We start from the raw sequence: 21,922 nt of genomic DNA, 5'->3' as shown, positions 1-21,922 counted from the left end.
GTTTGGTCTGGACCTGTTCAATGTAAAGGACCTTGATGTAACTTTGATATGATTGGACTTTATACGAATAATTTTATAATTATAGAATAATTATTTTGGGCCTGGACACTATCACATTATCAGCTCATCTTTTTGGGTAATAATAATTCTTTTGTGTTCCAGCTGGTGGTGAGAGTCAAACATTAGGCTCTGGTTCTGGAAACTGCCGTCTTCCTCATTGTGTAGACACAATCTAAATAAGGTGAGCTGTTTTTCTGAAATCATCTCATGTGATATTTGGATATTTGAATATGATCCAGCAGTTTGACCAGCAGGTTGGGTTTCAGGCTGCTTCTGTTCTGAAGGAAGAAGAATCTTTTTATTGTCATTATACAGCCAACGAAAATACATATACACTCTAAGATATATATATATATATATATATATATATAGTCCACTACACAACCACACACACACACACACACACACACACACACACAGGGGCCCCATATTATGCAAACATGTGAACTCTTTGCCTTGTGGTTTTCACTGCCTTTATAACTAGAATGTATGATAATATAAAGACAACATTTTAATCATTTATTGATTTTTCTTTTCTGGCAATTAGTTGTTTGTCTTTGGATTCGAATTGAATTTTCTTGCTGAGAGACGACAGGATTAATTTATTAATCGCAGTTGACAGTATTAACATTATTACTTTGGGAGGAGAAATCTGTAAAATGAACATTAATTGCACAAATGAGGAGCTTTAGCAGGAATCTTTCCTGCATGCACAGCTGCTGAGATTTCGCAGAGATTGCACCAGCTCTGCTACCGGCCCAAAACAAGACGGTACCATCCGAAGGGGGCGAATTTGGATATTTCATTTGTTTTTTTTAGGCTTTACTTAGCCATTTGGACATAGCACTCTTAAATTATAATAAATGAGTCCAAATTAATTTGATATTAGCGGTTTATGGTCATAAGGATTGCTCAAAATTATCGCCACCATATTCTGAGCTCCCCTTTTTGTCGAACGGTTCGCTCCGTTGCTATGCCTCCTTGTGTGGATGTTCTCCGGGGAGATGAAGACGACGATGTAGCTTCTCGGCCTGAAAACACGAAATAATAATAATAACGATAATAATAATAATAAAAATAGTTCACGTCGTTCGGTTTAAAACGGAAAAAGGTGTTCACCGTAACGGCGGATGCAATGGCCGGTATCAGAACAGTGAACGGGAAATTCTCGGGAGTCAACCCGGCTGTCAGGTAACGATCACATCGAGCTAACATGGCTAACGTTAGCTCCAACCGTCGACCGTTATTAGTTAGCTAGTTTACGTTAAAACAAAGCTAATAAAGTGGAGCCGTCATTTGATTATATTCACTTTGTTGGATAATAATAGAAATGACATTGCAGCCAGATTATGTTTTTTATTTTCTTAATTGAGAAAAGCTAAAGCTATGGTTTTATGTGAGATCTGTTGAAAAGCAAACGAAACAACGATCGTTTAAGACCACCATCCGTTTTGATTTGCGTTTTATTAGATAAACCTGAAGGGGCTTTTTGAATACTGCAGTCTGTATTGGACTCAGATGTTGTTAAATTATTAAGCTGTCCACCCAACGGAAACTGCAGCTCCCAAAGTGAGCTGAAAGTTTAATGAACACCTTAAAAAAGGTTCAACACAAACTGAACACAATGACACAAAATCAAGGAAGGATTTGTCACAGAGCTGCTCTCCTGCAAAGTGTAGTTCCACTTTCTCGCAATTAATATCAGAATAATTTCCTGAAATAACAATGTCATAATTATAAATTCTCATCTCATATTCATAATAATCGAAAACTCATAACAATGGGATCATTAAACTTTTCTCATAATTGCGAGGCTCTGAGCAGTAATATATGGAAGTCACAATATAAAGAAAGCTCTTGGTCTGCTTTTGTTTTTCAATAAATTCAATTTGATTACAGTCCAATTTAATTATAATTTCCATCTTTTAATCATTTGTATTCATCCATAGGATGATATTTCTTTGAAATGTGTGGAAACAACTTGTAAATTGGATATTTTATGAAGTGAATATCTTTTATACTTTGCAATTTCCAGCTGTTGTCGCCTGCATCAGGTTCAGTCTCTGCTCTCCGACGGTGGTGCTTCCACTCCTGATGGCATCTTGTGCTCTCTTGGTATGTTTTTTTTACTTAGTTTTATTATATTTTGTTCAGCTGCTGTGGCATTTTAGCTTACCTATGTGGATTAATGAAGTTAATCGGTATATCTAATCACATCTTCTGTCTATTTCAGGAATTGACAGCAGATATAACGAGGGATGCGCCGAACTGGCAAAATACCTGTTCTATGGCCTGTATGGACGAAATCCACTAAATCTGGAACATGTCCTTGAAGAATTTCCAGAGGAAATGCTGGATGGTAAGTTTTTGAATTGTTGTTTACTATATTTTTTTGCTCATTATTTTGTTCTTGTTTTAGTGTTTATTTACTCTGACACAGTACTCATCTGCTTGTCAGATGTGATCATACTGATCAAGGCAGAGTGTGTTCATCTGTATTGCAACCCGCTAAACTACAGTTACCTGCTGCCCTACGTATCTCACTGGAGGAACCTGCATCTCTACTGCATGACAGAAGCAGAGGTCAAAAATCCTTCTTGTTCCCTTTCTTTACCATTCCTACAAATTACTGTTCCTGTGTGCTTCAGATAGGAGTATAAACCAATCAAAGGATATTAATACATGTTGGTGTATTATCTTTTTAGGATTATACCAGAAATTAGTGCATAGCTGGCTCCACCTCCTAAGATTTGAGTCGTATTGCTGTGAAAACTCATCTTACATAAAAGTTCAATGCTGAAATATCTAAATGATCCTTGTTAGCAGTATTTGTAATTTGCCAAATTTTGTCATTTGTCCATCTTCACACACAGTATGAAGATGAGGAAGCAGCAGAAGAATTCAAAATCTCAAGCTTTGTCACAATGGTGCAGGATTGCTATCGTATTGGAGTTCCTTACAGCTCCCAGGGTACACATCTTCACATTGTATTCTCATTTATTTTCTTTTTGTGTGTTTAACAGACTAACTACATGATGTGAAGTCACAGTAAGCTGAAATACAGTATAGTTTCACCATGCTGATAGCTGCACTTTCTTTGTAATTACAAAGAACACAATTACTTATATTTGCTCAACTGTAATTTTTGTAGGGCATATCCAGAAGTTTGATATGTTTATGGTGGAAAAGTGGCCTCTAATTCAAGCATTTGCCCTGGAGGGCATTGGTGGAGGAAGCTTTTTTACAATTAAATACAAGGTATGTCAAATGTGCAAAAATAAATTACATAGAAGCATTTTTAGCCTTTTGGTGTTTTGTTTTTTTTTTGGCTTTTGTTAATACATATCTCCATTTGTCCAGCTCATGGATATGAGTGAAAAGCTTTGGCAGGTGTACACTAGACTTGACCCAGTGTCTCTTGACAGTCTCCTAGGAGAGGTAAGACTGACTTTAGTTTAGTTAGTGATATGTCTTGTTATTAAACCAGAGAGAAGTGAAATAAACTCCCCCATTGTCAGTCAGAACCGAAGTGAAACATCAAATGAATCTAAAACAAGTTGCTTTACCTTAGAGATTTTCTTAGATACTTTTAACTGATATGCAATAATCAGTGGTCTAATGTGGAATGGGGAGCTGTGAACATTACTGTTAACTATCATATTCACCTGTAAATTTGTTGTTGTTCATTGTAGGACTTGGTTCAATTTGAGAAGCAGTGGAGTGGCTTCTTCTCCAGCATGGACCTGGAGAGCCATCTGTCTATCTTAGAGCTGTCTGAAGCTCAGGCAGGGGAGGTGAGTTTGTAGACAGAACTCTGGAGATAACTTAGGGAATACAACTACTGTGTATTGTGATGAAATAGTTGTCATAATTATAATGTTAGGAACATCTTTGTCTATATTCAAATGACAAAATCTGAATTTATTTACAAGATGAACTAATAATTGTTAAACATTTGTCATCACTATATTTACCCTTTTTTATACAGTCCACTTATGTGCACTGGATGTGTTTATGTGTGTGTGGTTGTGTAGTGCTGCTGTCAAGATTGAATTCACTCACTGTGGGATAAAGGAAATCTAATCTCATCTATAACTGACAAAATGCAAGCACCCTTTCAAACACTGTTTAGTGTCTCCTCACTATTGTGTTGTCAATCCACAGGCTTTCCGTACTTATTACTCTCATGGACTGATGTCAAGCAACATCACAGATAAAAGGTATTCCCTCAAATTCAACAAGCTTTTCACACCTAGTCTTGTAACTGGAAGAAAGAAAAATGCTTTTGCCTAATGAGACTTTTCTCTATTTCAGTAAAAGTCGGCAGCCCTTTATGCTGTTTGGGAAGCATTCCTCGTCAGAAGATCTGGAGAGCTATTCATTCAACTTTCCCTCAGAAAGCCACCAAGTCCGCAACACGGGGCCTCAGGGCTCTGCAGCTAGACACATGGTGAGAGGCAGAATAGCTGCATTATGAAACTCTGCTGGCGGCACGGCGGCATAGTGTTTTGCGCTGTTGCCCCACAATAAGAAGGTTGCAGGTTTGGTCCCTGTGCCTGGGGCCTTTCTGTGTGGAGTCTCCATGTTCTGCCTGTGTAGATTTCCTCCCACCGTCCAAAGACATCATGTTTGGGTTCATTGGTGACTCTAAATTGTCTGAGTGTGAGTGTTTGTTGGTCTCTGCCTATCTCTGTGTGTTGGCCCTGTGATGGACTGGTGACCTGTCCAGCGTGACCTGTCCAGCGTGACCCGTCCAGCGTGACCCGTCCAGCGTGACCCGTCCAGCGTGACCCCACCCCCCCTTTGTGAGCTAGGATTGGCTCCAGCGCCCCGCAACCCAGAAACGGATAAAGCGGTTGAAGATGAATTAATGATGTAGAGAACATGTCTGTCCTACAAAAAAATCACCCACCTGATACCAAACTACCTACATTATTGTAACATCCATATTAATGGCAGAACTTCTCCCAAAAGGGTTAATAGAGTGGCAGCTCTGCTACATTGAAAACTCGTTAATTATGTGCAACTAAAGTTTAGGTGTCACTGCTCTAGTAAGAAAGAAACTGGCCTGCAGCACCACCTGGTGAAATATTTTGGTACAACAAGTGGTCATGATGTACATAACAGTTTACACCACTGAAGTGGGAACAGTGATTAGTACTAATGTGCTACAGCTAAAATGTTGTGGGTTCAGCCTTTCTGTGTGGAGTTTCAATGTTCTTCAATGGTTTTTTGTCTCTTAGATTCTGCAGTGCGTGGCTCCTAAAGGACCTCTGGCCTGCTCTCGAACCTACTTCTTTGGGACTACCCACTCTCCATATCTTGGTGAGGTTTCACTGTTACTGATCTTGTTTATTTAATATTGTTCAGCTGTATAGTTGTGTGCTGTTTTTTTTCTGTTCTTCATCATTGATTGTTATTCATGAGGTATCACATGCTAAAGCAACAGTAACGCTAACTAACACTAAACCCATAATTTCTTTTGTACTGCATTTTACCTCATAGGAAATCAAAGCATGGATCAAAAGAAAACAGAAGTCTTGTAAGTGATTTTTAAGTGGATTTAACAATTGCTGTTTCTCCTTATGTTTTTAGTTACAATGTTTTTTATTTGTTTTTTCAGAATTTTATCTCAGATTTATTCAGCTGCTGTCCGAGCAGTCCTTTCAGGAATCAAATGCTACTCCTGTACGTCCAGCATTACCAAGGTAAGAAAACACCCACTAAGCTTTAATATGTATCCCACAGCATGTACAACTACTCACAAACAGGTTTGTTTCATAGGCTAAGGATGTAGCAGAGAACACCTTTCTGGCGGCTTTGGATTCCATGAATTTAAGTCAGTACCGCAGTTTTCTTAGGTATGTATTGATTACAATTTTTATATTGTTGTTTTCTTTATGAGACTTCCAGCCAAGCATGAAATTAAACGTATTGTTTAAAGAGGTCTTATTGTGTGTTACCTCTCCTCAGGTCTAAATGTGAATTCAGCATTCAAGCAGTGAACAAGCAGGGAAAGTAGGTGTTAAGTAGTGCTTTTCTTGCATTTCTATTTTCTTCACATCTCCTTAATATTTTCAGTGTTATTTGGAAAAACAGTTAATGCTCTCTTACTCTCTTAATTTATTACTTTTTGTTAATATGGAATCTGAAAGTCGTCTCTTATTTTTAAGGATCCTTCCTCTGACAGATGAAAAAAGCCGCTATGTTGTAAAAACTGTAAGTAGACAAAGTACATAATTGTTTACTTGTCCTAACTGTCACAAGGAAAACACTGTTTTTTTTTTCCCATTTTGAGTAATTGTTTCTTTTTCCCAAGGCCACCATGACTGTCCATGACATCCCAGACCTGCAGCACGACAGAGGAGACCTCGGGTCTGTGGTCTTTTCTGAATCTTTTTTGGACTCCAGCATCAATATTCAGCAGAAAGGTACAATATGGATTATATGAAATCTAACTAGAATGGATTGCTCATTGATTCCAGAAAGGAAATTCGATTTTCATAATAAACAGGACAAATCCACACGTCTCTGTTCACAGAAAAAGCCAAAAACCTTTAAAAAAAAAAAAAAAAAAAAAAAAAAAGATTAGTCAAAAAATAGCTAATTTCCTCCCCCGAGGAGCATATTTCTTCCATGTTTGCCATTCTTTGGATTTGTTGTTTATGCTCCCTTTCAAACAAGTCTGTATCCTCACCTGCAGATGGCACTGTGTCCTCAGACAGCTGCTACACCGTCCTGACTACAACTGTGCCCCGCTATGCCTGCTGGCTGGTATGTGAAGGGCTGAAAATAAAATTAATGTGATATTAGAGTCCAAGGCAGGATCAGTGTTTAAGAAACTGAATGAAAGCATTACCTGCAAACCTGCTGTTTGTCATTCTTAGATGGAGTCTGATATAAAGCAATCGGAGCAAGCCCAGCTTCTTACCAAGGTGGTCATAAGCATCAAATGCTCTCTGCAGTACATGCTACCTTATGTATGATATCTGATTTATTGACTTCAACATGTCTGTTCAACAGAAAGAGGAGGGGACTTGTTTGGGAACTGCCTTGACAGTAGCAGATGCTGCTTATGTGTTCTCCAGCAGCCAGCTCTCCACACCTGAAGAAGGTGACACATAGGGGTTCTAAAAGTTTGAAGTCATGTTCCGATCTCATCACGCGGTGTACTCAGGACAGAAATGCACATTGTGTGACAAAGAATAGTGAATCTGTACAACGATTTACTGTTTATTTTCATTTGAATTTTAGGAAAGATAATTTTCTTCTCCGAGGGACTCCTGTTTATTCATTCTCAATATGGGAGCATTACTGTGTCCAAGGACCACATCAACACCATCAAGTTCTATGATCCGGTATGAATATTAATAATATGGCTGGAGGAAGATGCATTTTAGACATGCTGTAGTTTATCCTGTATCAGATCACATCCGCAATTTTCTCACAGGATCTGTTTTGTTGTTAACCAGTTTTGATTTGAAAATGTATGAACATGGTATGAGTGCATTGGCAGAGGAATTCACAGTACACATTTGAAATGTGATTTGTGTGTCCTGTCCTTACCAGGACTCCAGCGCTGTGGCCTCTCTGTATGTGGAATATGAGAGCAGCCTGCTTCCACACCTGCCGTTCCCTTTACACAGCTTGGACCAGTGTCTGGTGTTTGCTCTTCCGCCTAGATCTAAGAGCCTCAGGGCCTTCTACTCCAAGGTAGGAACTTTGGCCACAGACAGGGTTTGAGACTGAGGTTAATAGAGATCATCTGATCCTGATTCAGATTTGCATCGTGTCTATAAAACATTAATAAAGTGATTTCTTTATAAGGGTTATTAGTGTTTATAGCATTATGTCTCTTAATATGTGATGTCAATGTTGAAAACCCACAAAAAGCTTAATTTGGTATGCTGTTAAAGTTTTATAGAAAATACAAGACAGGATCTGGTTTTGTGTTTGTGCAAGTTGCATAACCCTTTTCTGTCTTGGTTCAGGTGTTATCAGTGTGGCAGAACTCTGAATCTGGACTCATTCTGCAGTTGCTGGACAAAGAACAACTGAGTTGGACCCAGAAAAGCCTGTAAGGCAAAAATGTTGCCAGTTTCAGTGTCAGTATGAATAGCTTTTCCATAATGACAGCAACATTTTCATAGACCTTCAAGCTGTCTTTAAAGATATTAACATGAATTCTGCATTTATCATGAATCTATCTTTGTCAGTAAGATCATTAAAAAAAGAAATTCTCATCACCTTTTTCTTCCAGGCACACCAGATTACAGAAGCTGCATGACAGTCAGGAGCCGCCAGTGGCCAAACGCAGAGGCAGCCTGAAGACTTCATACTCCCAGCTGCCAGAGCAGGACATGTTAGTAAACAAGTAGTAATAGCTGATGCAACTCTAGGTATTGCTTAATCATGAGTACGTATTCCCAAAATAGTATTGATGCTTGTGTTTCTTGATGCACTGTTTTCATCAGTGCTGACTATCAACAAAGATCCATCCTGTTGGGAGAAAGTAGAAGATGATGTAGTTGTAGTATCTGGACTGAAATAAACAGTGCACAAACCTTTTTTTGCAATCAAGATAAACTCAAAATGCAGAATAATTAAAATTAAAAACCTTGCTGTTGGAAGGAAGTACCTGTAAAATTGAAGTGCTCACTTTAGTCCATTACCTTTGATGAGCAGACATAAAACATTGTCTTTGTGTAGTCATGCCAATCAGTTGTGAGTCCTCTTGTTCTTACTGGCCCTCCTCAGGTTTCTCCAGCACTTTGCCTTGAGCAGCATTAGTCAGGAGCCCATTCTGTATGACCACCTGGGAGTGCTGTTCCCCTCTGCAGAACTGAAGAATCCAATCACTGGCCAGGGAGACAAGGTGAGCATATTAACAATGGTGCCATGGCTTCAACTATTAACAGTCCTGCGAATAATTCTTAATAAGGTTAAATATGGGAAAGCTGTAAAAGTTCTCTCTGATGTATATCTAATATGTGAAAAGGTCGTCATTACCATAATTACTGGATTGCCTGGAAGCCATAAGAAGAGACTCTGTAACTTCCTGGTCCAGCTTAACAAGGAACATGGAAGGTAAGAACAAGTGCATCCAACATGCACTTTGTCATATTGTCTGCATTTTTATATCCTTTTTCATATAAATGCTTTTGTTTTATCCTAATACAGCACCAACAACACAGAAGTAATACAAAAATACATTTTTCATTACACCCGTAGGTGGGTGCTGTACGAACCTGGTGCTGACAGCTGTGACAGCTTCTCAGCCTCTCACCTGCAGCAGTATTTGTCCAGCTTCCTGGAGAGCCAGAGAGGCCCAGGAGACAAACCCCGTCTGTTGGTTCTCTCACCTGGGTAAGAAAGCCCACTGATCAACTTGAAACAGCTGGGAACTCAGAAGTTGAGACTAATCCAGAGGAACAGAGCTGAATTAAGGTGTTTTATTTCAAAAACACAGCATGTTCATTTTTAAGGAAAAAAAAAATTTGTCTGCTGTCCGCCCTTTAGTGTTAGCAATGTTCAGATAATTAGATTGTCCTGTAATAAAGATATTGCAGCATCTGTGCCTTTTTGATTTTTTTATAGTATCTTGTTGCATAAAGTATGATCCCACAGCCATTCATTAACAGTTCCCAAAGAAACATAAATGTTTCACAATGTTCCTACTTTGACAGATACACAGATGTTCTGGATGTGGTGCAGGCTGTGCTTTTCCACCCTGAACCGGTTGTCCAAGCGTGCTTCACCATTGGTGCCGTAACTGCCTGTGTGAACCCGTTTGCTTCCTGTTTGGAGCACAGGTGAGATCAGAATGACTTTCAACTGCGGTGCTCATCACACAACTAAAAAAATAGCACTTGACTGTTGTTAAGAAATGTCTATCGGGTTGAATAAGTTTTAGTGTTCAACTGAAGAAGAAAAAAGTCCTGGTTTCACTCAATTTAAGTAACACATGGACGGTCCAGATGAGGACTGACAGTCCTGGATGCTGATAAGTTGTTGAAGCACTGGAGGTTTCTAGGACAAGGTTACATGACACTGTTAGCTATTAAAACTCGGGCTTGGTCCCTTTTACGGAGCGGATAAGTCCTACATTTAATCTCACTCTCCTTTTGTTACAGGCTTTAGATGTAGCTTACAGAGCTTCTCACTTTCATAGATTGACTGAGCTGCTCTACGAAATATGACATACCACTCCAGTTAATAGGCTGTTTTCCACTGCACAGCCAAGCTGGGCTTGCAAGTGATACTTATATACAGAGAAAGGCCGGCACCATCGAGAATCTTCTTTTGGAGACTTGCTTTTAAAAAACAATAATTCTGTACATGTAAAACACGTATCTTGGTAAGCATAATTTAATACAATAATTTAATTCTGCAAACTAAATATTGAAAAAAAATCCTTCAAGATTTACCTCGTGCTTTTAAATGAACTGATTGTTTTAACAAGTGTAGCTTCAACAAAAAGTCTAAAAGGTCTTTTGTATCCTGTGTTATGAATTTGTTGTGATGCCTTGAGTCCCACTTGGCTCAGCAGTGGGAAAATGTGTAATAAGAGGTTTAGTAAGCAGCATGGTTAGTCCTGACTTTAACATTAGAGGTATCTTCAGTAAACCATCTATCACTGTGGCCGTAGATTGTATGGAGTCCTGTGGACACCTACTATGGTGCTAATTGGGTATGGTTAGCCCAGCTTAGACCTGACCTGCCTTTCAACCCCCTCTGCATAGCTCTTTAATCCCCCAGATCCACATGTGTGACCAACACTCCATCCTCACTGAAGCTCATCAGTCAGTCATGATCCATTCTTTGTGATGGATGTAGACAGTTCATTACATCAGGACAGGAAAGATAAATGCCTTTCAAATGGCTGATCCTCCCCCAACCTCCCCTCAAGGCTCCCTAAGAGCTGCAGGGCAGGATTTGTATTTGCTGGAGGTGGACTTGGCTATGGATGGTTATTCAGAAAGTGGTGTATAACACTGATCGATTTTAAAAACTCAGGATAAATTATGTTAAAATTAAATTATATTAGAGAAAGCTTTTATATTGGTCAGTTGCCAGTGATAGTCATGATGTCATCCTATGAAAAATGCCTCACGGTGGATAACTGTCTTACCAGCCAAAGGCCATAACATGGAATTAGCCTGTTTATTGCTGCACAACTTTGGCAAGCACCAATCAGTCATAAATAGTTATTGTAAGCGATGATACTGAGGAATGAGAGAGGTTAAAATAAAGCTCTTTGTATATGTACAGTTTCATTTAATTGATGGCTAACAGTTAAATAGGGAGTAAATGTTACATATTTAATCATTTCTTTCTCTTGTCTATCACTTAAAGGTTTGCATTTCCAAAACTGTTGGAGCAGTGCAGCCAAGGTATGTCCTAACGTTGCTCTGCTCAGGGCTCCACTTTCCCGACAACACATCCAGGATGAACTTGTTTCATACAGTACTGATATTGATATATATATATATTTTTTTTAAATATAACACTCTTTCAGAAGTTGTTCAGGATGCCCATTTCAAATATGTTGCACTGCCAAAGTTTGCAATATCCTTAAAGGTTGGGAAATTATTGATTTAAAAAAAATATATAAATAAGTTATCATTATTTATTTATTTTTACAAAGTAATGAAATAATGCCTCATACAAAAAATGAAGTAACAAATTATACAACACATGCAGTCACCCAGGGAAGGAGCAGTATATTAATATGTGCCATAGTGCTTTGTTTTTAGCTTGTGAAGTGTTTTGCTTTGCTATTCGCCCTCCAGCAGAACCATCCTACATCATTAACTCAGGAAATATGTGGATGCCACAAAGCGATGTGGGGATCTTAATATATCTTAAACTATCATGCATTTTAAATAGAAATATAATATTTGAAAATGAACTTTTTCTTCCAGAAGTACAGTGACAGTAAAACATCACCAATCATTTGATGGTCGTCCACCTTTTTTTTTGTTGTTGTTGTTCCTTTTGGTAAGGATATTGTAATGTGTATTTTTTTTCTTCCCAACAAGCAAAGGCTACTCAACAACTCATCAGACACAACCCTTTGTTAAACCCAGTTCTGAGATGAAGACTAGTCGGGAAATCAACACAGTTTAGTCCGTCATAGAATTATATTTCTTTTCTTCTGTTTCTTACCAGTTCAAGTATTCAAAATGACACCAAGGACAGAATACAGCAGCAGTCGGCCCTGTAACTCACACCTAATGTAAAATGTGGCATTCCTGCAGTGACCGCTCAGATATTGTATTTTTATGAAAGTGAGCCAGTTTCTCCTGGAACTCATGTTCCCTTTCTGTGCCTCACTGTGTGTCAGGTATTGTGAGTACAGTGGTGTTCACCGGGCTGACAGCAGAGCAGAAGCACCCTCTCATGCAGTACGTTCAACAGCTGGTACGCTCTGCCAACCCCACTGCGGCCTTTGTACAAGCAGAGAGAGGAGCTGTCACCAGGTAAGCACCCACAGAATTGTGATCAATGCTTTAGCTGATTTCATTTTAAAAATTCTAATTCTAAAATATTCACTCAAGGCTACATTTTATTCTGCTTTATTATTAGTCAGTAAGGAGCTCAGTTAGCTGTTAACATTTTCTAAAACATTCTATACTTACATAATACATATAATAATATATAGTTGCAGTTGTAAATACAATTTTCAGAAATGCGTATTTGGTATTTTAATGTTATAAAGAGTTAAGTATTAACTCCTGGTGTTTTTCTTTTTGTTTTTAGGACTGAAGATGTGAATTTGATTCTATCTGAGAGAAGCTTCAGTGAGCCACAGATGCTGAGAGCACGTTATGTCCTCTACCCTGGATGGTAAGACCCTCCTTTTACGTTCCACTCTGCCCGTTGTGACCCCGGTGTGTCCTCATGTGTCCACACTCAACTTTTTGGCCGCTGCATAACAGATTGGCATTGCTTCCTGCCTTAACGTTCCTCAGTCCGACCTCGCCTCCCTCCCTGCAGTTTAATTGCCGCTGCAGTGGTGGGGGTATCGGCTGCTGATTGCTATAAAGCTCCTCTGGGCATCTTGTGTTCTATCACCAGCTGCCTCCTGGCAGCACAGTAACAAGCTGTTGGCCATGCAGTTGCCATGTACACAGAGGGGGTCTTCTTCCTTTTGGACCTGGTCCATTCAGATCCTTCATGCCTCAGTGGTCAGCCTAATATGAACCTCTGCTTAATCCTCCCCTCAGATCATACACGGGATATCAGGCCAGAGTTTGGCCCTTTTTATTTACACATCTTAAAGCTTTCATTTGTGAGGACTGTATATGTATCTGTGTGTGTAAGAACACTTTGACCCACAATAGTAACTTTCACTTGCTTTTCTTCACTGCTTTTTCATATACATTTACAGATTCATCTTTCACTTTCCTCAGTTTTACCAGCAAATCATATTCGCTGGCCTCTTTCCTGTTGGCTGCTGGTAGAGTAAACAACTTTCCAGCCAAAGACAAAATGTAGCACAAACATTTGGCTCGCTCCAGACTTGACTTTCTCACTATTTTTGTAATGTGCTTGTGTTCTGTGTTTCAGGTGCAAAGGGCGCTTCTTCTCTGGTTCTGGATCTGTGATCTTCACTCGGCAACGTGTGGCTTTCAACCGGCCCCTGGAGAGGCCTCTATTTGTCACCCGTTGTAAAGGTGAGATGGAAAGAAATCCTCCCCCTTCCCCTTTTCAGACTCACACGTGACAGAAGCGGCAGATATGAGCTGGCAGCATTTGATGATGATTACATAAGCTGTCCTTCCATCCAAATATGGAGATAACTGAGGTCTCCAAGTAATTGTTAGCCACTGCAGAGAAATGATCTGTATCCCCAAAGGATGCACTTAAACATCTTGCTGCCAATTTTGCTCAGGGTGTTGTTAATTTAAATTATTATTATTCATATTTAATTATTATTATTAAATCCTACAATTTGTTTCACATTACAGAGCACTAAAACTCTGCTAATTTTTCTGTAGCATTGAAGTCGTCACTAAAGCCAAGTCCCTTCCGAGGAAACGTCTACAATGTTTGGGGAAAGGTCCGATTTTCTGGTAGGAATTTGATGTCTTAATTTAATTTTTTCACTTATGAATTACATTATCACTTTTGCTAACTTTTGAAATTTTCAGATAAGATTTCGAATTCCACAGAGCCTGCTTCTGTTGAGCATTACTAAACAAATGTAACTTCTTTCCTTGGTAAATGTTTGACCTGTGTTTGCATTCCGCACTTTTGGGAATTATTAGATAAAAGGTTGCCCTCAAGGCAGGCAAGAAGCTCCTGACGGTAGGAATACTGCTCGGATGTTGCTCTGGTGTCTGGTGTTTAGAAATCAGCTCATAGTCCACTGGTTTGGTTTCCTCCACTTAGTTTTCTCACTCTTTTTTTCATTTAAAAACCTGTGTAAGGTTGTTGCATGAGGAGAAAGTGGAGGTGCCTGTGAGGAGTTGTGCAGAGAGTGTGCAGATATTTGTATTATTTGAAAGTTGGGGAGACACAGGAGAATGGAAGGTGTGTGGAGACTGTATGATCCCGAGAAAAAACCTCATATTTCCCTTAGTGTCAAGTGTGCATCAGTCACTGTCTGTAGGGTAGTGTCTCATTTACATCGCTTGATATTCAGTTGTTTTACTTTATTTTAGTTGCTGTAAATAGCTGTTGTACATCGAACACATATTTTACATTCAGTTAGGACATATTTTTATCTTGTTTTGTACACGTGAGTTCTGTGAGTCATTGAGAGCAGAGGGTCTGTATGGATGTTAAAACATAAACACTCCGCCAACAGCATGCTGTTACTATATGAAGCTGCTGTAGCAGGTGATACACCAGGTGTGAATTGCATGTGCAACTTGGATGTGAGCGCCCTTCTCTCTGGAACCTCCAGACTCAGATCAACTGATGGAGGTGAGCTACAACACAGTGAGCGGGAGCCTGAGCATTGACCCCTCTCACCCCAGAGAGACCAACACTTCCTGCTTCATGGTCGTTGATGGTGTTGGCCTCACTGAGGACGGACTGAAGGACTGGCTCAGACTGTGCACCAAGCAGGTAGATATTTAAATAGCCCCACTGGCAAGACTCACTTCAGACTTTTGTAGATTTATTATAATCCAGTAAAGATCAATATGAAGATGTTGTTGTGTAACATCAAGGCTGTTCCTGTTTGGGATTTACAGAAGCAGGCAAAGAAGCCAAGAAAGACAAAAAGTACTTTGTCACCGCATGAAATCAAGACTATTCATGTAAGTGTGTTTGAATGATGTGTGTGTATGTTTATACTGATATGGGCTTTTGCAGTCAAAAACCACTGACTGAACTTGAAATGTTTCTGTTCAGGTGACCAGGCGCTTAGACCCCTTACCACCTGGTTACTTCTACAACGGCTGTCAATACGTTGACATCTTTGGTGAAAAAAGGAACTTCCATCCCAGTATCCTTTACGTAGTGATTATCTGTTGATAAACCCTAACAACATGTAGTGTGCCACTCAAAGGCCTTTCCAGTATTTAAAGCCTAAAACAAGTCCAATAGTTGCAAAGACTTGCAGCAGGTTTGAAAATCAGAAAAATGATTTTCTGGATCAGAAGGTCTCTATGAACTAATGAATCTCTCTGGAGGTCTGTTTTCATCTGTATTTACTCTTGGTGATTGTGCTGCTGTTTCCCATACATTGCCGTCACTGCAGACATGGAAGAATTTATTAAAGACTACATCGTAGAGGCCAACAAAGAGATCGAGATATTCAACCGTGACCTGGAGCTGCAGGGACAAGCTGACCTGTTTGATCTGTGATAGAATCTGTGTGTACGTCCACTGTTGCCATCTGTCTTATTTAAGTCTAAAGCAGCTATTGTGGGAGGGGCTGGGAGGGCACAAGGGTTATACACTGAACACTTCACTAGGTCAATGTGTATTTACATCGGACACAACAGAAGCTGCTGCTGCTAGAAACCCATTCATTGTCATCTCACAATGTCACTTTGTTTCCCAATTTGGTTGCAAGGAAAGGATGAGTAGAGGTGAGCATTTGTTCAATGACATCACTCATCAGAAGAAAGTTGTGTCAGAGCATGGCTAACTTCCCTCTGCTCTACCACCAACTCCACAGTTGGTAAGGTATGTATCATATTTGTCAAATGAAAGTGGGGAATTGATGAGGTCACTGGTGTCCATTCAAGTTAGGCCTCATTTGTCAAACAACCACAGGCATATCTGAAGCACAAAGCCACGAGGCCTGCAAGCAATGAGACTTTTACAATTGAAGGGAATTTCCAGCCCCTCACTCCTACAGCTTGTGCGTTTCTGTTTATCACAGTTGGCAAATTAAAGCCTCTATTTCTGGACAGGCATGGATAGCCGTGTGATTCTGGTGGGCTCCCTGGTGGGGTTTCTCAAGAACCGCTCCTCCTCTGTTGTCACCCAATCCATGGCCCACCTGTTAGCTTGTCTGAGTGTCGTGCTGCAGCAGAGGGAGCGCTTGGCCATAGAGCTGTAAACATTGGACAGCCTGTTGGCTGGAGACAACTGATGAATGATGCCATTAATCACATAGCTATACGCCACCCCAGTGCTTTATTTTAAGACTCCTAAAGTGAATCTAATGAAAGTCCAAAAAAAGCAGACTTCAGTCCCTGCAGCAAAGTGGTGTAGTTATGAAACAGCTGAGGCAGGCAAGAAACACATTGAATCTGTTTATTGCAATTGTGCTAGTTTAACTGAAAAATCAGCTAGACACCTCGCTGCAGTCAGCTGTGGATCATTAAGTTTTGATCAAATGTTCATTTGTGATTTTTAAGCAGAAACATTCCCAATTTTATATGTTCTGGGTCACTACATTTAGGTAGGATGGGGCCTGGGGGGGGGGGTTATGGTTGGGTAAACACAAGTAGAGCCCTTAGTGTAAAAGACTTTGTGTCATCGGCGTGATAATGCAGAGTCTAATGTTTTGGTAGTCAGTAGGTAGTTACGCTACGATCTGCTCTGCGATCCTGTGTCACACTAATGTTCTATGCATGTCTTCCTCTCATCAGGTTTCCTACAGCTTTTGAAATTCTCTGAACGCTGTTGGAAAACCCTGTGTTGTTGTGATTCGAACAACTGCGCATTTGGGTTAAATCATAAATTGTGATTTCTATCCAAACCGGTATTTCAAAGGTTTGGTAAATACCTGGAGTTTGGGAGGTGAAAAAGTGTAGGAATCCTGCCACAATCTCCTGAGGATCAATGGCTTTCATTTGTTTTGGGGTCAGCAGTGGACCATGCAGACTAATTAACAATCTAGATTTGTCTTGAGGGATTTTATACTGACTAAGAAACATTTTCATGTGCACAGAAGTGTGCACGTTCTGCTGCTACCACATAGGTATGATATATTGCATTGGCCTTAGTGTAGTGTACCAAAAATTATTGCCTGTACTCATTAATGAGTGCTGTGAGATTTTGACCACGTCAGATAAGAGAGGAAAGGTGTTTCTGCTGAGAGCAAATTTTCAGGAATTAGGGAGCAGTCAAGGAAATACTTCATGGTGGGATGAGGAGTTGGATCCAGACATTTAAATCGGTGATGACCCTGGTGTATCTTGGGTTGCCATTCACAACGCTGTGTATGTCATGGCTTACAGTGCTGTCAGAGGCCAGTCAATTTGAAATAGTTGATAGTCTTTTCTCCAGACAGCCTATTTGTACCTGCGTAGGCTCAAAATGGTCCTTAACCCGACACTGCTGACCCCATCTGTCCTCTTAGTCTACTCAGATCTGAGTAAGCCATATACCCTCTTATGCTAGATGTACCACTGTCTTTTAGAAGGATGGTTCATTGCATAGAATAGAATATAACATAGCAATGAAGTACTCCTCTAACATTTATTACCCTGGCATGTTCCAGATAGCCAGCAAAGGAGGGGTTTAAGTGGAGTGGAGGAGCTTGGACCAAGTTACTCATTCCATGAGCTCCTCTTTTTCAGTCCTCCTCCTTCACTCTATAAAAGAAGTGCAATTGTACCTTGTGTTTTTATACATTCTCTTTACTGTACCCTCAAATAGCTCTTTAAGGACAAAGCTGAGCAAACAAACGAGCTGCTAAATTCTCAGAGTGTCACAGCTCGTATTCTGCGGTCTGTTGGATGCTGGCTTTGATGGCTTGTATCTCAAATAAACCCGTAAAGGGTCTTAACAACAAGCGAGGGGTGTTGCTGCAAAATTAGGATAAAAAAGAGAGAGACAGTTATAAATGACTGATAGAACAAAATTCAAACAGATTACAGTGCTTGTTTTTTAAGAGCAGGATTATACGTAACGTAAATCTTTTGATAACTCTTGTTGAAGCTGGATCCTCTATTTAGCAATTCAGAGATGCACTCTCTAAAGCTGTCTGTTTTGCGCAACAGTTGCTGCCATTCTGTAGTTACGTAATACTGCAGAGGCTTACCTTGATTGGCAGTGAAATAACAGAAACTGACTATGGAGGACTGAGGGTGCCACGAATTTCAACCTGCTCCACGTCTACAATCAGAGATTATAATCAGAAAATTGTCCTTAAAGAGTGGAGGGTTATGTAACATTTTTGTGATATTTATCGAAAAAACCAACAACCCACTAACACTTATATAGACACACATACACGACTGCTACTACAACTAAGTCTATACTGTTTTGCATGTGTTGAAATATTGTGTGAATACAATGCCACATATATTCTGACAGAATTGCCTTTCACCAAACTGGTACAACAAAGAGAAAAACGATCACATTTATTTTACGTATCTGCTAAGAATTTGAATTACCTCTAGAAAAAAAAAAGTATTTTTGTAAGACTGTGAATTGAATAAATCTAGATGCAAGCAAAACATCTCTTCTCGCACAAGCTATAAAAGGCAAAATCAAATGCAATTTTTTTTTTTGTGTAAAAAAAAAAAAAAGAAATACTCAAAAGAGAATCTGATTGGTTGTGAGATGTCAGGTTTCTCTGATCCAGCAGTGCCTTGGCTGAAGCTAAGAAAAAGCAGAGATTAAAGCTGCATTCAGAGCTCCATCTTTCTCCCCGTCATGGGGGAGGAGATGATGTCAGGCAAGGATCCGTCCTTCAACAGCGTTGGTGAAAGGAATCCATGGAGTTGTTCTTTAAAGCAATGTGTTTTTACGAAGTCAGAGGGTAAAGTAGACAGAGTCACACAGGGGAAGGCCACAGGAGGGCTCAGGCTGATTCAGGTATTCTTGCAAACTAACCAAAAAGACGTTGGAATAAAGGCTGAGTATGAGAGAGAGTAATAAAATCAAAGTAGTTCTGATACTTCTGTTCACAGCAGCACATTTCTGAGTGGTTGTTAATTACAGACCTAAAGCAGTTGATTTATTCATGAAAATGTTGAAGAGAAGTTGCACTTTTTGTTCATTATCTTTATAAAATCGTAAAATCTTTTTAATATCTAATGTCAGAAATTGAAATGTTTTTCTTTTTCATACTCAGTCTTAGTTGGGATATAGAAAGTTAATGATTTATATCACAGTACAGATTAAAAAAAAAAAAAAAGAGAGAGAGGATTGAGTTTGTGACTAAAGTTGGGCGACCCTTACTTATTGCACATTGGGGGCCCAAAGAGCCCTCCACAGCCCCCCCAGTATGACTGCTACACGGCCCTCTGGCAAACTGAGCACCCTCGTGTCTTCATCCTGTATGTGGAGGCTAGCAATTTTTGTAGCTGAAGTTATAGGACAAAAACAAAGTTTGGTATTAATTGGTTTTACGTAAAGTGGGGAAATGTGCAGTGTGTGTTTAATTTAATTTTGAGATTGGCTCCGATGTCCAAAAGGGCCAACAATGTGGAATGTATGCACTTCTTGAAGAAGTTGGTATTTTTATGGTATTTTTGTGCTCATTGGCTCTGAAATGGATTTTTAACTGACCAAATGTTTCCCAGCCCTGGGGGAAATGTTGATGCTAATTGTTTTGGGCTGGTCTGTCCTATCAAGGTTTAAAGGGAATTGGGGGCTCGTCGCCCCACAGTCGGCACAGACAGCGAGAGGGGGTTTCTCAGGTGTTCTCATGACTTCCATACCTGAGATTACACACTTGCCCTATGGAACCCAAATCTTATAGAAGAAAATTAGGGTGAAATTGTGGTTAATATCTTCAGTCTGCAGCCACTTACTGAAAAATATTAGAATAAACGAAAATGGATCTTGTTATTCATGTCAAGGAACACTAACGAGTGAAGTTGGGAGGTGTTTGATGGCATAATGGCTGGATTAGATTGGGGGGGGGGACAAATGGCTCACTTCTGTTCTCCTATCTGCAGGCCATCCAAGTCAAAGGAAAAAAATACTTCTAAAGTAAGAGAAGAAAAAACTAACTTCAAAAGTGCCAAACTGATTTCCACATTTTGTTTTGAGGATGTTCAGAGAACGTGAGCAAAACTGACTTGCATTTGCACTAAACTACTGTAACTTCTGTTTTTTTCCTGTGACTGATGCTTTTATAATCTAATTGTTGTATTTATTGCACCTCGTAATCCATTAAATATTTATATGGTTATTCCATGTTTGTTCGTCTCTCCCTTAATGTGACGCTCAGTCACAGGAATACATTCTGTTGCTACACTCTGGTTGTGTAGTAACTGTTTTTGCTCTCAGATGTCAGGACACACGAGTGCAGCCAGTTCAGCATTCAAGTGGATTTGTCACTTAGTGAGTCAACATGAATTCACTCCGTGCATCCAACCCCTGTATCAGAGAGAAAGGCCAGTTACTGGACTCAGGGAGGTAGACTGAACAAAACCCGTCTGCAGCAGTTCGTTTCAAAGCTTTTATGTGCATTTGTGTCTGTTGTCAGAGCAATTAACTCACTCTGTTAAAGAGGAATGGCAGCTGAGACGATGTGAGGAATCCTGCTCCACATACTGTACATGTAGCAGAGTTTTAATCCTGTTTCCTCATGTTGAGTGTGTGTTTCTGTCTGTGTGTGTGTTTAGAAAAATGGACGGCAGTGTGTGTGTGTGTGTCCTTGTATTGTTGCCAGGCAGATACAGTCCTCCACATGGCTAACCTCTGACATCAGCATTTCCTTGCCTCTCTCCTGCCACCACTGTGCCGCCAGTTTCTCCCCAGCGACTCAAGGCAAGACTCCACCACTCACCCCCCCTCGCCCAGATACACTTAACACACTCTTACCGAATCACTTCCACCATTAACCGCCCTTCTGCTCCTCCCTGCCCGCCTATTGTTGTATTTTTACTGAGGTGGTGAGCTCAGGCTATTTGTGGGCTATTATGACAGCAACATGTAAACACTCATCACTCTCACTGGCGTCTGCCAAAGCTCTGCTGAGCGGGCCCGGGTCACTGCAACAATGGTGCAGTGTACACTGCTGGATCTGTTCACTTTTACTTTGTGGGGTTGTGGGACAGTCGGCATTCTTTATCCAGCCTTGACCTGATATTTAATTGTCCTCTGGGTTTGACTGTTTCCAGCTGCAGGGGACAATAACTTTGGGTTTGTTTGGTCCTTCTACCTAGCATTAATATTACGGCCCTGCAATAACTCCCACTCCTAAATTCATACTGTCACTGGTATTGTTACAGAAAAGCTGGTACAGCTGGATAACCATTGTGGTGTTGAACCCTAAAGGATGTATTTATTGCAGGAAGGCTGGAAATGCTAAATAAGACTGCATTACTCTTAATTAGGTGCATCTATTAAAATGGCAGTTGTGTGTAGTTCTCAATCAGTAATCCGTCTTCTTCTTTGGGAAACTACTGAGTAATTATTTATTGAATTTTCGAGAACGTCCCCCCAGAGGAAATGGAGACGCTTTTTTAAAACTGGTTACTGATTCAAT

General features: G+C 40.0%; 1 protein-coding gene across 2 annotated transcripts; it reads left to right on the top strand.

Annotated features, from left to right (window-relative positions):
• Positions 1-168: 168 nt before the first annotated feature.
• dnaaf9 (dynein axonemal assembly factor 9) lies at positions 169-20,620 on the top strand. 2 transcript variants are annotated; one of them, XM_029493963.1, is made up of 37 exons: positions 169-241; positions 2,096-2,175; positions 2,294-2,419; positions 2,519-2,643; positions 2,934-3,030; positions 3,212-3,318; positions 3,421-3,498; positions 3,753-3,854; positions 4,225-4,280; positions 4,375-4,510; positions 5,304-5,385; positions 5,566-5,602; positions 5,684-5,768; positions 5,845-5,921; positions 6,034-6,078; positions 6,234-6,279; positions 6,380-6,491; positions 6,764-6,834; positions 6,948-6,995; positions 7,084-7,174; positions 7,315-7,418; positions 7,630-7,773; positions 8,052-8,137; positions 8,321-8,422; positions 8,818-8,935; positions 9,059-9,147; positions 9,292-9,426; positions 9,747-9,872; positions 11,416-11,453; positions 12,407-12,542; positions 12,823-12,909; positions 13,633-13,739; positions 14,064-14,138; positions 14,975-15,138; positions 15,267-15,332; positions 15,427-15,520; positions 15,776-20,620. In XM_029493963.1, exons 3-37 carry the CDS (start codon positions 2,410-2,412, stop codon positions 15,880-15,882), a joined length of 3,183 nt encoding a protein of 1,060 aa, XP_029349823.1. In that variant the 5' UTR covers positions 169-241; positions 2,096-2,175; positions 2,294-2,409; the 3' UTR covers positions 15,883-20,620. The 2 variants fall into 2 exon arrangements, with proteins under 2 accessions (XP_029349823.1, XP_029349822.1); XM_029493962.1 differs by lacking the exon at positions 169-241 and adding an exon at positions 1,054-1,251.
• Positions 20,621-21,922: the final 1,302 nt, after the last annotated feature.

The sequence above is a fragment of the Echeneis naucrates genome, chromosome 22 (genome assembly GCF_900963305.1).
Source record: "Echeneis naucrates chromosome 22, fEcheNa1.1, whole genome shotgun sequence".
NCBI classification, from domain to species: domain Eukaryota; kingdom Metazoa; phylum Chordata; class Actinopteri; order Carangiformes; family Echeneidae; genus Echeneis; species Echeneis naucrates.
Note: the sequence above shows the minus strand (reverse complement) of the source record. Positions and strands in the feature narration are given on the sequence as shown.

Coding starts and splice junctions, on each gene's coding strand:
- dnaaf9 (XM_029493962.1), top strand. CDS start 1,196: ATGGCCGGTATCAGAACAGTGAACGGGAAATTCTCGGGAGTCAACCCG. Junction 5,769..5,844: donor GTACGTCCAGCATTACCAAG/GTAAGAAAACAC, acceptor TTTGTTTCATAG/GCTAAGGATGTAGCAGAGAA. Junction 15,333..15,426: donor ATGAAATCAAGACTATTCAT/GTAAGTGTGTTT, acceptor GTTTCTGTTCAG/GTGACCAGGCGCTTAGACCC.